A 14143-nucleotide genomic window follows, 5' to 3' on the forward strand; every position below is an offset into this window, starting at 1 on the left:
TGTTCTTGGGATAGTCTCCAAAGGACCCCCACAAATAAGTGGGGAGCTGTGAGAATAGCATCAGGAAGAGGTCACACAGTGCCGTCAGCTGGGGCGGGGCGGGATCAGAGGTGCTGGCCATCACAGCCAGAGTGAACCAGCCACAGGGATGGCTCTCTCTCAGAATCCTTTGCCACTCGGGGACAGGGGAAAACAATATAATCAAAAATAGTAATGCCTTGTTTTTTATAGAGTGATTTTATTTTTCCAAAGAGTTTTTCCACCAGTTTTCTGATTTTAACCTCAGAATACTGTTGTGAGGTAAGAAGGAAGGGGTATTATCGTGCTTCTTGACAGATGAAGCCCAGAGAGGTTAAGCGACTTGCCCAAACTCACACAGCAGGTCAGAGGCAGAGCTGGGATGAGAACCTGACTCTGAGTTCCATGCTCTTTCCGCTAGGCCACCCTTTTGACTGGTCAGATATTCCTGACACATATGTGGGAATTTTTGATAATTAACCCATGTCCTTGCTATGGTTCACAAGAGATTTGCCACCTGTGATGACCGACCTCCCCACTTCAACCCGTTCCTCCCACCTTCTCCTTTATCTCTTCTAAATATACTGCCTGTAATGGTACCTAGTACAGGTAACTTGAGTTTGGCTTCATGAATTTGCTCAATATAAGTTATGATTCACTAATGGGAGTCTCTGCTCCCATGCCAAAGAGACCCACCTACCCCCGAGCTGGATATTCTGCCTTTTGTGAAACCCCAAATGGTACAGTGCTCTGCACACAGTAATAATAATAATGATGGCATTTTTTAAGTGCTTACTATGTGCAAAGCACTGTTCTAAGCGCCGGGGAGGTTACAAGGTGGTCAGGTTGTGCCACAGGGGGCTCACAGTCTTAATCCTCATTTTCCAGATGAGGGAACTGAGGCCCAGAGAAGTAAAGCAACTTGCCCAAAGTCGCACAGCTGATAGTTGGCAGAGCCGGGATTTGAACCCGTGACCTCTGGCTCCAAAGCCCGGGCTCTTCCCACTGAGCCACGCTGCTTCTCAGTAAGCGCTCAATAAATACGATTGAATGAATGAACTCAAATGAGTAGCAATGTGGCCTAGTGGATAGAGCCTGGGAATCAGAGGACTTGGGTTCCCAGCTCTGCCACGTGCCTGCCACGTGATCTTGGGCAACTCACTTAACTTCTCCATCTACATCTCTGCCCCTGCTCTCTCCCCCTCCCTCCAGGCTCGCATCTCCTCCTGCCCTCAGGACATCTCCATCTGGATGTCCGCCCGCCACCTAAAGCTCAACATGTCGAAGACTGAGCTCCTTGTCTTCCCTCCCAAACCTTGTCCTCTCCCTGACTTTCCCATCTCTGTTGACGGCACTACCATCCTTCCCGTCTCACAAGCCCGCAACCTTGGTGTCATCCTCCTCCGCTCTATCATTCACCCCTCACATCCAAGCCATCACCAAAACCTGCCGGTCTCAGCTCCGCAACATTGCCAAGATCCGCCCTTTCCTCTCCATCCAAACTGCTACCCTGCTCATTCAAGCTCTCATCCTATCCCGTCTGGACTACTGCACCAGCCTTCTCTCTGATCTCCCATCCTCATGTCTCTCTCCACTTCAATCCATACTTCATGCTGCTGCCCGGATTATCTTTGTCCAGAAACGCTCTGGGCATATTACTCCCCTCCTCAAAAACCTCCAGTGGCTCCCAATCAATCTGCGCATCAGGCAGAAACTCCTCACCCTGGGCTTCAAGGCTCTCCATCCCCTCGCCCCCTCCTACCTCACCTCCCTTCTCTCCTTCTACTGCCCAGCCCGCAACCTCCGCTCCTCCACCGCTAATCTCCTCACTGTACCTCGTTCTCGCCTGTCCCGCCGTCGACCCCCGGCCCACGTCATCCCCCGGGCCTTGGAATGCCCTCCCTCTGCCCCTCCACCAAGCTAGCTCTCTTCCTCCCTTCAAGGTCCTGCTGAGAGCTTACCTCCTCCAGGAGGCCTTCCCAGACTGAGCCCCTTCCTTCCTCTCCCCCTCGTCCCCCTCTCCATCCCCCCATCTTACCTCCTTCCCTTCCCCACAGCACCTGTATATATGTATATATGGTTGTACATATTTATTACTCTATTTATTTATTTATTTATTTTACTTGTACATTTCTATCCTATTTATTTTATTTTGTTGGTATGTTTGGTTCTGTTCTCTGTCTCCCCCTTTTAGACTGTGAGCCCACTGTTGGGTAGGGACTGTCTCTATGTGTTGCCAATTTGTATTTCCCAAGCGCTTAGTACAGTGCTCTGCACATAGTAAGCGCTCAATAAATACGATTGATTGATTGATTGATTGATTGATTGATTCTCCGTTCCTCAGTTTCCTCAACTCTAAAATGGGGCTTCATAGCCTGTTCTCCCTCAGACTGTGAGTCCCATGTGGGTCAGGGACTGTGTCCAACCTAATTAACTTGTATCAACCTCAGCCCTTAGATCAGTGCTTGGCATATAGAAAGCACATAACAAATACACTAAATAAATTTAAAAAAAAAAAACCCAGGTCCCAGTAAAAAGTGCCACAGAGTGATGGAGGAGGGCATTACATAAATGTCATCTGGGTCTATTTGAGCTGCCTCATTTTGGTACTGGTGCCAAGTATCCAGGTTACGGGAAACTGGGAAAACCTGGGGTATTTAGCCACTGGGAGGAGCAAAACTGTGAGATTTGGAGTGTTATCAGCAGAGTTCTGTGGGCTGCAGTGCCTGCAGCAAACATCTCTGGGGAATCATCCCACTTGGTACTTATAACATTCAGCCGTGCAGAGAGGATTCAAGTCTATTTGGCTATGAAAATATGCTCTGGTCCCTTAGCTCATCCACTGATTCCCCTTCCTCTCCAACTACCCAACCCCATGACCCTTTCTAGCCAACACACAAAATTCTCCCTGCCCCCTCCCATTTCCCTTTCCCAAGAGTGATTTCAGAAGCAGCATGGCCTAATAGAAAGAGCACAGGCCTTGGGAGTTGGTTGACCTGGATTTTAATCCCAGCTCCACCACTTTTTTTTTTTTAATGGTATTTGTTAAGTGTACTCTACTAAGTGCCGGAGTGGAGAGAAGTTAATCAGGTTGGACATAGTCCCTGTCCCACAAGGGGCTCATTCTTAATCCCCATTTTACAGATGAGGTAACTAGGGCCCAGGGAAGTGAAGTGACTTACCCAAGGTCACACAGCAGATAGGTGGCAGTCAAGGCCACAGCAGACAAGGTCACACAGCAGACCACATGACCTTGGGCAAGTCGCTTCCTTGTGCTTCAGTTTCCTCATCTACAAAGTGGGAATAAAATACCTGTTCTCTCTTCTTCTTAACCCCATGTGGGACAGAGATCAGTAAGTGGTGGTGACAGAGTAAGCATTTAACAAATACCATAATTAAAGGCACAATATCCGAAGGGCTGCTGAGGGGCAGAGAAGGTTGAAAGGCTGGCAGTGCTAGTCTTGTTCTTCCCAAGCTAGAAGCAGCCCCTGTAAGCCCTGATTATCTGGTCTCTACCCTACTGCTTAGCATGACGTTTGACCCGAAGTGTTTAACGAATATTTAGTCAATCAATCAATCCATCAATCAATGGTATTCATTGAATGCATGCTCAGAGCACTCTACTAGGCACTTGGGAGAGTACAACACAGCAGAGTTGGTAGATATGTTCCCTGCTCACAGTGAGCTTACAGACTAGAGGGGGAGACAGGCATTGATATAAATCAATAAATTATAGATCGGCACGTAAATGTTGACAAGCTGAGGGTCGGGTGGATATCAAGTGCTTAAAGGGGACAGATCCAAGTGTGCAGACGATGCAGAAGGATGAGGGAGGAGAGGGAGTTGTCACAGTTATTGGTATTGCCCGTGTTAACAGAGAGCTGGGAGGGTAAAGGAATGACTCTGGAAGGATTAGGGAGTCCTGGGGGACCCCAGGAAAGGCACAGGGCTTAGGTGGAAATGTGCATGACGTCATCAGGTTGCATCGTGTATCTCATGAAATGCATGCATTGTACCATTATGATGTCATTCAGTAGGTGACCAGAGGAAGCCCATTTCTCCCCACCTTCAGAAGGGCCCAGTTTCTGAAGCCGGTTTCGAACCGTCCTCCGCCCTCGCAGATTAACCCAAGACCGAGCAAAAGGGAGTCCAAAGGATAGATGCTGGATACTGAACCTTTCTTTGACCTCTCCAGTAGCCTTATCTGGTTTCTCACAAGCCCCAAGCTCAGGCTCAGCAGAGCCTTGGGCTTCTTGAAAAGAAAACCCCGCTGATTATTTTCAACCTGATCTCCTCACCCATCTCCCAGACTAATTCCTGAAAGAAGCAAAGTGCTAAACCTTCGTCCTACTCCATCGACCTTCTCAGTGAGAAAACTCTTTCCGGTTCAAGGTGTAACCCTCCAATCTTGGATATGAGACATTAAATGGGATGAGAAACGCAAAAAGAGATCATCAGACTCACCCAGGATTTTGCTGTAGTAGGAATCCCACTCTCCCCAGTAGGACTGGAAGATATAGTCTTGCAGAGGGTACGATAAAACGTTTTTCACCCTTTCCCCGAAGGGCATGCGGTCGGTGAGTTCTGACAGAGCCGCAGGCACATAGGAGGCAGGAGAGGGGATTTTCCCGCAGTGTCTCTCGACGGTTGAGGCCGGGGTGAATCGCAGGGTGAACAGAAACGGGATCCCCAAGTTCAAAGCAATCAGGTCCCCGCAGATAGTGACGGGGTCCGACACTAACACGTCAAAGCGCCCCTTCCTCAGTTTGGCCAGCAGCTGCTGGTTGGCTAGCACTCCGTCACAGATCTGCATATTGATCTTAAAGAAGCTTTCACACAGTTTTCCCAGCTCCTTGTAGAACCTCCAAAGCGTCAAGGAGGTGGGCCTGTGGTTCAGCCACAGCATGATCATATCATGGATCAAGGAATCTATTTCGTGCTTGCCAAAGGGCACGGGGTACAGCTCAAATTTTATGGCGGAGTCGGTGCTGGAGTTGATGAAGAGGGGAGCGGAGGAAACTAGCACTGTGACAGTATGGTTCCTCTGAATCAGCTCTTCTAGAATGATCTTAATATTCAGCCAGTGGCTTCCCTCAGTGGGCCAAATCAGCACGTTCCCACAGAGGACCGAGCCTACAAGAGTCATGTGAAGAACCAGTAGCTGAACACGCTTCTCTGACATCGTGTCACTTCTTGTGAAAACCCCCTCAGGCTCTCCTGCTACAGACCAAAGGGATTTTCACAACGATCTTAGGCGGGGGCACTTGGTGAACTGTGGTTTGTTAGTTTTTCTCGAAGAAGGTAATGTGTTTATTCAGTGCTTGCAGGCCTTAGTTCTCTAGATTAAAAAGAAGACAAAAAATGAAAATGGGATGCTAACCATACTTGTTTTTATCACTGTTGTGAGTTTAATAATAATAATAATGGCATTCATTGAGTGCTTACTATGTGCAAAGCACTGTTCTAAGTGCTTGGGAGGATATAAGGTGATCAGGTTGTCCCATGGGGCGCTCACAGTCTTAATCCCCATTTTACAGATGAGGGAACTGAGGCTCCGAGAAGTTAAGTGACTTGCCCAAAGTCACACAGCTGACAATTGGTGGAGCCGGGATTTGAACCCATGACCTCTGACTCCAAAGCCCATGCTCTTTCCACTGAGCCACCCTGCTTCTCTAAGTTTAAGCCATAATCTGGATCATCTTTACCCTTAATAAAACTTTGGATTCGATGGGCAAGACTTTAGCTAATTTTATAGATAGTGATGTGTGTGTCACATGTGTGACACCACTGGTGGTGAAATCCACTACCCATTGTCACTAGGATATGTGCTTGAATTGGTTTTCAATAATAGCAATGGCATTTGCTAAGCTCTTATTATGTGCAAAGCACTGTTCAAAGCGCTGGGGAGGTTACAAGGTGATCAGGTTGTCCCACGTGGGGCTCACAGTCTTAATCCCCATTTTACAGATGAGGTAACTGAGGCACAGAGAAGTGAAGTGATTTGCCCAAAGTCACACAGCTGACAGTTGGTGGAGCTGGGATTTGAACCCATGACCTCTGACTCCAAAGCCCGGGCTCTTTCCACTGAGCCATGCTGCTTCTCCAGTAGTGAACACTTTTCAATAGAGGTGAGGGTTTGTGGGGAATCATCCACACTCGACCAGTTCTTGGCAGCCAACAGAGGACTAGCCTTTAGTAAAACCTTTAGTTCTGAGTCCTTTCCTCCAAAGTCTCAGTCAAGTATCTAGAATTAATCAAACAATCAATCCTACTTATTGAGTGCTTACTGCATGCAGAGCACTGTACTAAGTGCTTGGGTGAGTATAATACCATACTGTTGCTAGATACGTTCCCTGCCCACAGAGAGCTTACAGTCTGGAATTAGAACTCCAGTCTAGGATCACTGACCATGTCAATGATCAGTAAGGGCACAGTTTTATTGCTCAAATTTGAAATATTCAAAAAGTGGGGAAAAAAGAAAAGTCATTATGCCATTGAGGAATCTCAATTATTTGGGAAATCTTGTTTCATAATGAAGTACCTCAAATAATAATAATAATGAGGATGGCATTTGTTAAGTGCTTACTATGTGTGAAGCACTGTTCTAAGCACTGGGGGGGGATACGGGGTGATCAGGTTGTCCCACGAGGGGCTCACAGTCTTAATCCCCATTTTACAGATGAGGGAACTGAGGCCCAGAGAAGTGAAATGACTTGCCCCAAGTCACACAGCTGATAAGTGGCGGAGCCGGGATTAGAACCCGTGATCTCTGGCTCCCAATCCCAGGCTCTTTCCACTGAGCCACGCTGAATTATAGGGTACATTCTTTACATGATAAATTGATGGGTCACAGAAACAGTAAATGTAATCAAGCCAGAAACAAGAAAGACCTCTGACCTTATCCCAGTCATATTAGTCTCATCGACAAACCATGCCATCATCGGGGTCAACGCAATTGGAGTACGGGAAATTATGTGGCACAGCCTCAGCCTCAGCTGGGACAGACATGTTGAATATTGTTTCCTGGGCAAGGTGTTCATTCAATTTTGAGGTGATATTAAATTGGACAGGATTACTGACACCGTGGAAGGGGGAAATTCAATGCTCCAGTGGCAAGCAGAGAAAAGAATAGGCATAAATAGGATGATTCTTCTTTCAGTTTGTCACTGAGTCATTCTTAGAGACCGAATCAATCAATTGATGGTCGTTATGGAGCACTTACTCTGTGCAGTGCATTGTGCTAGATGCTTGGGAGAGTAATCCTGAATCTGTACCCTTTAAGCGCTTGATATTCATCCTACCATCAGCCCCACAGCACTTATGAACATACCCATAATTTATTTATTTTAAAATCTGTTTTCCTCTGTAGACTGTAAACTCCTATTTGGCAGGAAACGTGTCAACTTACTCTGTTTTACTGTACTCTCCAAAGTATTTAGTACAGTGCTCTGCACACAGATTGATTATAATACAAGTGAGTTGGTAGATACAATTCCTTCCCTTAAGGATCTTACCATCTAGTAAACTGGACAGGCCAGAGAGCGTGGCTCAGTGGAAAGAGCACGGTCTTGGGAGTCAGAGGTCATGGGTACTAATCCCAGCTCCACCACATGTCTGCTGTGTGACCTTGGGCAAGTCACTTAACTTCTCTGAGCCTCAGTTACCTCCTCTGTAAAATAGGGATTAAGACTGTGAGCCCCACGTGGGACAACCTGATCACCTTGTATCCCCCCCAGAACTTAGAACAGTGCTTTGCACATAGTAAGTGCTTAACAAATGCCATCACTATTATTATTATTATTACTAATATTTCCAGAGTGTATGGCTTTTGGATTTCTTAACTGACCTCAGGATTGGGCTGTTATAAAGATTGGAGAAGCAACACGGCAAGCAACATGGCCTAGCGGGAAGAGCACAGGCCTGGGAATCAGAAGACCTGGGTTCTAATCCTTCCTCTGCCACTTGCCCACTCTGTGACCTTGGATAAGTCACTGAACTTCTCTATGCCTCAGTTTCCTCATCTGTAAAATGGGACATCAGTATTTGTCATATGGGGCAGGGATTGTGTCCTACCTGATTATTTTGTAGTAGTAATAGTAATAATATTAGCATTTATTAGGAACTTACTATATGCCCAGCATTGTTCTAAACATGGGGGTAATCAGAATGAACACAGTCCCCTGTCCCACATGGGGCTCACAGGTTTACAACAAGGAAAATCCTCCCTGCATTCACTGAACCAAACGTGGTGAGTCTCAGTTTAAGAAATTCATTCCTTCAATCGTATTTATTGAGCGCTTACTGTGTGCAGAGCACTGTACTAAGCGCTTGGGAAGTACAAGTCGGCAACATATAGCGAGATGGTCCCTACCCAACAATGGGCTCACAGTCTAGAAGGGGGAGACAGACAACAAAGCAAAATAAGAAGATAGGTGTCAAAATCATCAGAATAAATAGAATTATAGCTGTATGCACATCATTAAGTAAATAAATAGAGTAGTAAGTATGTACAAGTAAAATAGAGTAATAAATCTGTACAAATATATATAAGTGCTGTGGGGAGGGGAAGGAGGAGAGGAAAAAGGGGGCTCAAACGGGGAAGGCCTCCTGGAGGCCTTTGAAATCTTCTGTAGCTCTTTGATGACCCGGAAGGAAATGTGAGGGAACATGAATACAATATAATGAAGCTTTGGTTCCTCCAAGCCTTCATATCTGACAGACCTCCACTTTCCCCCACTCCTATGCCTTATTAAAATCACATCTCCTCCAAGAAGCCTAAGCCCTCATTTTCCCTTCTCCCTCACACTTCTGTGTCTCCCTTGCACTTATATTTGCACTATTTCTTCACCCCACCCTCAGCCCCATAGCACAGATGTCCATATCCATAATGTACTTATATTAACATCCGTCTCCCCCACTAGACTGTAAGCTATTGTACTCTCCAAATCACTTAGTACAGTGCTCTCTGCACACTAAGAGAATGCTCAGTAAATACTATTGATTGATTGACTTTCATCAGAGACTCACACAAGGCAATTTTAAACCCTGCTCTGTGACGAACTTCATGGGGGAGGAAAAAGACCTTAGAAGTACACCAAAAATAAATTATCCTATACTTTATAAAATATTCATTTTTTGTTAAAAATAATAATCAACCAAGAGATGTTATCAATGTGAATTAACAGTGTATAGAAGATGGTGACAGGCTGTGGTAAATTCAAAGGCAACTGTATCTAAAAGGTTAAGGGTTTTCTGCTTTTAAGAAGCAATAATAATTTTTATGATATTTTTCAGTCTTTACTATGTGTCAAACAGTGTTTTAACAGTTGGGGTAGATACAAGTTAATTAGGTTGAACACAGTCCCTGTCCCACGTGGGGCTCAAAGTCTAAGTAGGAGGGAGAACAGGAGAACTGAGGCACAGAGAAGTTAAGTGATTTGCCCAAGGTCACACAGCAATCAAGCTGGGATTAGAGCCCAGGTCCTCTGACTCCCAGGTGATCTTTCCACTAGGTCATGCTGTTTCTCTAAATGCTAAAATGCATCCAGATTTTGTGCCCCTGAATCTACCTTTAGTCCATGTTTACTCTAGACTGGAAGCTCGTTGTGGGCAGGGGACCTGTCTACCAACTCTGTTATATTGTACTCCACCAAGTGCATAGTAGGGTACTCTACCCACAGTAAGTGCTCGGTAAATACAATTGATTGATTAATTGATTGATTGATTGATTTTCTCTCCCATTTGGGACGACACCCCTTTATCCAGGGCACTCTGAACCACAGACACAGGGTCATTTAGGATTGGCCTGCATCCCTCAGAGAGTAGACGAGCCCTCCATATTGCTTTGGCAGGTGAACCTCACGTGAAAGAGATTCCATGGACAATTCAACCCCATCACCTGCTCTGCCTCCATGGGAACAGGATCCAAGCATCCTCCAGAGCATTCGGGCCAACTAGAAAAGCCTCAGTCGTTTCCCATGCTATTTAATGCCTCAAGTTCCTTATTCAAAATCTGGCTTCCATTGAAAGTCTGTGGGACCTAATCGCGGGTGAAAATCCAACTTCTGGCAAAACCCAAATTTCCAACTTAACGCATGACAGAATGTGTCTGAGTCCTCCCTCTGGCCCTCCTCCCCATATCCTCCTCCCCCCATCCTCCTGTGCTCCTTGGCATCACTTTGAAAAATCAGATCAGATTTACCTGATAATTTTGCAACAGAGGAGAGGAGGGAATCAGACGGAGCAATTTCTTTGCCATGGGCAGAGGGATCCCGTGAGCCCCGGTGGCCCCGGGGACAGAAGTGCTTAGAGCTTGGGCTCACGCAGGAAGCAGTGCCCAATGTGCAGATAATGCTCTCCAGTGACCAATCACCAAGGAACAGTGAGCCACTAACTCTGCCTATCCAGAACCAGGGGCTCCTCAAAATCCACTTGGGGATAAAAGAGAGAGGGAAGTAGGAGTGAGAAGAAAGGAAGGATAATCTCACGTTACATGATGGCTGGCTCACTCCCAGACCTGCCTCAACTTTCCCATGGATGGGACGGGCTGTAATTTCATTCCTGACCATACCCTCCGGGCAGTTGGAATGCGGCCTTCTGCCATCCGAGAATCCCGTTGGCTCTGACCTTTCCAACGGTCAACTCTGGTCCCCAGGGGGAGGAGGGGAATCCGGGCATTCAGGGAAAGTCAGTGTCAGAGAGGGAGGGCAGAAGGGGCTCTGATCGGGAACATCTGGAGTTTGGGAAAGCTGCTGAGGAGAGGCGAGGAGGAGACCTGAGTTTTCTGGGAGAACCAAGGGAGAGGGAGACAGGAATTGAATGGTCAGAGTAGGCTGTGTGGAAGGGCACCAAAATGCCTCTAGGGCCAGATTGAAGTGTGGGTGGACTCTGGGCAGAGGGTCACTTAGGAGTAGGGGTGGCACCCAGATCTAGGTTACCTCCCTTGGTACCTCCCGGGCCTTGTATCTCCAAAATGGACAGCCCTCTTTGACTCCAGAACAAATGTTTCACAGGGTCACATGACAAACAAACAGCAATGCCAAGATTAGAACCCAGGTCTCCTGATTCCCATCCCTAGGTCACACTGTCTCCCAGAAGTTCTGCTGGTAAATCATTCCCCCTTGGCAGCAAGTCTCTAAGTTTTTGGTTCTGGAGCTGATTTCTGATTTCACTAGACGGAGCCTCCTGCCCAGGGGAATTGCCCCAATTCAACCTACCCAACGCAAAGCCCTCTAGACTGTGAGCCCGTTGTTGGGTAGGGACCGTCTCTATATGTTGCCAACTTGTACTTCCCAAGCGCTTAGCACAGTGCTTTGCACACAGTAAGCACTCAATAAATACGCTTGAATGAATGAAATGAAAAAAGCCCTGCTTGGTGCTTGGTGTTTGGTGCTTGGTGCTTTTATTCCTGCTGCCAGGAGGATTGCCCTATTACAGGGTGGTCAGCTGGTCAGTCCCCTGCGTGGAGATGATTTGGCATTAAGGTCTGGAATTTTTATTTTACAGTCCTAGCTTCCCTCTGTCCCTAGCTAGTCCCTAGCTTCCCTCTGTCCCAGCTCCTGCTGCTGACTCCCACAGCTGAGAAGAGGGGTCTGGGCTCAGAGAGGCCTGGGCGTGAAATGTAATGGCTAACGAGCCAGTGGGCTGGTCAGAGATCCTCACAGAGAAACCCTCCAGGTTCTTTTTGACTCGGTTGAACTTCCACAAAATGGTGCATAGGAAGGTATCTTGCTCAGCCTCGTAGTTAACAATTAGCCAAAAGGACTCCCCGGGGGCTCGCTCACCAGTCTTGTGACTGTCATGTAACATCAGAATTTGAAGGAAGGATTGAACCCTAGGACTACCTACCTTCCAAGGAGCAGACCCCCATTATGGCCCCTGCACCTTTCACAGAGCCCAGCAGTAAACAAGTAATGGAAGTCGCAAAACCCAACCGTCAAATCTCAAATTGACCTGAGATAAGGGTTTTCATTAAGGATGCAGCTTGGCCTACTGAAAAGAGCACAGGAGACAGAAGGACCTGGGTCCTAATCCTGGCTCTGAAACTCGCCTGCAGTTATTTCTCTTCGCCTGAGTTACCTCAGCTGCAAAATGGTGATCATCTGACAGACAGTGAGCTCCATGTAGGACAGGGACTGTGTTCAACCTGATTCTCTTGAATCTACCCCAGGACTTAGAAGAGTGCCTGGCACATAGTTAACACTGAGCATGGCTCAGTGGAAAGAGCCCGGGCTTTGGAGTCAGAGGTCATGGGTTCAAATCCCAGCTCCACCAACTGTCAGCTGTGTGACTTTGGTCAAGTCACTTCACTTCTCCGGGCCTCAGTTACCTCATCTGTAAAATGGGGATTAAAACTGTGAGCCCCCCGTGGGACGATCTGATCACCTTGTAACCTCCCCATTCATTCATTCATTCAATCGTATTTATTGAGCGCTTACTGTGTGCAGAGCACTGTACTAAGTGCTTGGAAAGTACAAGTTGGCTCCCCGGAGCTTGGAACAGTGCTTTGCACATAGTAAGTGCTTAACAAATACTACTATTATTATTATTATTATTAAGAACCATAATACAAGGAATAAGTACTATAATACAGATACATTCTATGAAGTCACTTCTTTCACCCTTTTGGATTTGGAAGATCTTATACAACCATGCCCTGTTTGAACACTCCTCCTGCCTCTTATCATTCCTGTAGTTTTCCTATCCCAAGCAGGGTGAGAAAATTGAGCCTGTTTGATCAATCTTAAATAATGATTCTATGAGGAAGAGAAACATGACCAGAAAACATGATCTTAGCTGACGCCGATCCCAATAGGGTCTTTTATAAGCTTGACTGCACAGGTCTAATCATATAACAGAGGCCATTTTCCAAAGGTCAATCTGCTTTAATTGTCATATTTACCCTGAAGCCTAAACTCCCGAAAACTTGTGTTGATAATGATACAAGAGAAGGCAGGCAATGCTCTCTGGGGCAGTAAATTGCTTAGACTATGAACCCCACGTGGGACAAGGATTGTGTTCAATCTGATTATCCTGAATCTACCACAGTGCTTACTCAGGTATTTGGCACATAGTAAGCCCCTAACACATAAGTCCCATTGGGAGAGGGATTGTTTGCAACCTGATTATCTTGTATCTACCCCAGTGCTTAGTACAGACCTATTATCTCCCTTCTACTTAGACTGTGAGCCCCATGTGGGAGAGGGACCTGATTATCTTGTGCTTGGCAAATAATAGGTGCTTAGCAAATATCATCTCTGTCTCTGACTCTCTCCAGCCAGAGAAAGAGAGAGAAATGGAAATATATATGTATCTATATACATATATAGAAGCAGCGTGGCTCAGTGGAAAGAGCGCGGGCTTTGGAGTCAGAGGTCAGGGGTTCAAATCCCGGCTCCGCCAATTGTCAGCTGTGTGACTTTGGGCAGGTCACTTCACTTCTCTGGGCCTCAGTTTCCTCATCTGTCAAATGGGGATTAAGACTGTGAGCCCCTCCGTGGGACAACCTGATCACCTTGTAAACTCCTCAGCGCTTAGAACAGTGCTTTGCACATAGTAAGCGCTTAATAAATGCCATTGTTGTTATATGTGCATAAACTGTCCAAGAGACAAACAAATGGATTTTTGAGCAAATTAAACCAAAGTGGTCTTTGGAAGGCCAAATGACTTGACTTAGATTAGCATATTTTGGACACATAATCAGGAGGACTCATTTTCTGGAGAAGGTACCAACGCTAAGAAAAGTCCAGGGAGAACTTGGAAGAGGCAGAACGGCAGCTAGATGGAAAGAGACCAGAACAACGAGAACGGAAGAACCGTGAGAAAGGTTGTGGATTATGACAGGGGACAGGACATTCTGGAGAAAGTATCTCCATAGAGTCGCTATGAATCAGAAATGACTTGATGGCATATAATAATAATAATACATATGTATATTTACAGAGAGAGAGATTTAGAGCTGCAAGTTTCTGTCATGTGGTAGCAGTACTAGTAATAGGCTTTATTAAGCACTTACTGTGTGCTGAGCACTGTACAAAGCACTCTGGGAAAGACTCGGATTGTAAGCCCCTCGTGGGACAAGGACTTTGTCCAACTGATTTGTTTGTATCCACCCCAGCATTTTGTA

At 46.4% G+C, this 14143-nt stretch overlaps 1 protein-coding gene across 1 annotated transcript in view; it reads right to left on the minus strand.

Moving 5' to 3' along the window:
* The window catches only part of LOC119939610 (UDP-glucuronosyltransferase 2A1-like), a 123617-nt gene extending 113306 nt beyond the window's left edge, over positions 1-10311 (minus strand). The window contains exons 1-2 of the mRNA XM_038759733.1: positions 10220-10311; positions 4483-5356 (exon numbers count right to left, since the gene is read on the minus strand). Of these exons, the coding sequence (XP_038615661.1) occupies positions 4483-5200 (718 nt within the window). The 5' untranslated portion in view covers positions 5201-5356; positions 10220-10311. The remainder of the gene's footprint in view (positions 1-4482; positions 5357-10219) is intronic.
* Positions 10312-14143: the final 3832 nt, after the last annotated feature.

This window comes from Tachyglossus aculeatus, chromosome 17 (genome assembly GCF_015852505.1).
Source record: "Tachyglossus aculeatus isolate mTacAcu1 chromosome 17, mTacAcu1.pri, whole genome shotgun sequence".
NCBI lineage: Eukaryota > Metazoa > Chordata > Mammalia > Monotremata > Tachyglossidae > Tachyglossus > Tachyglossus aculeatus.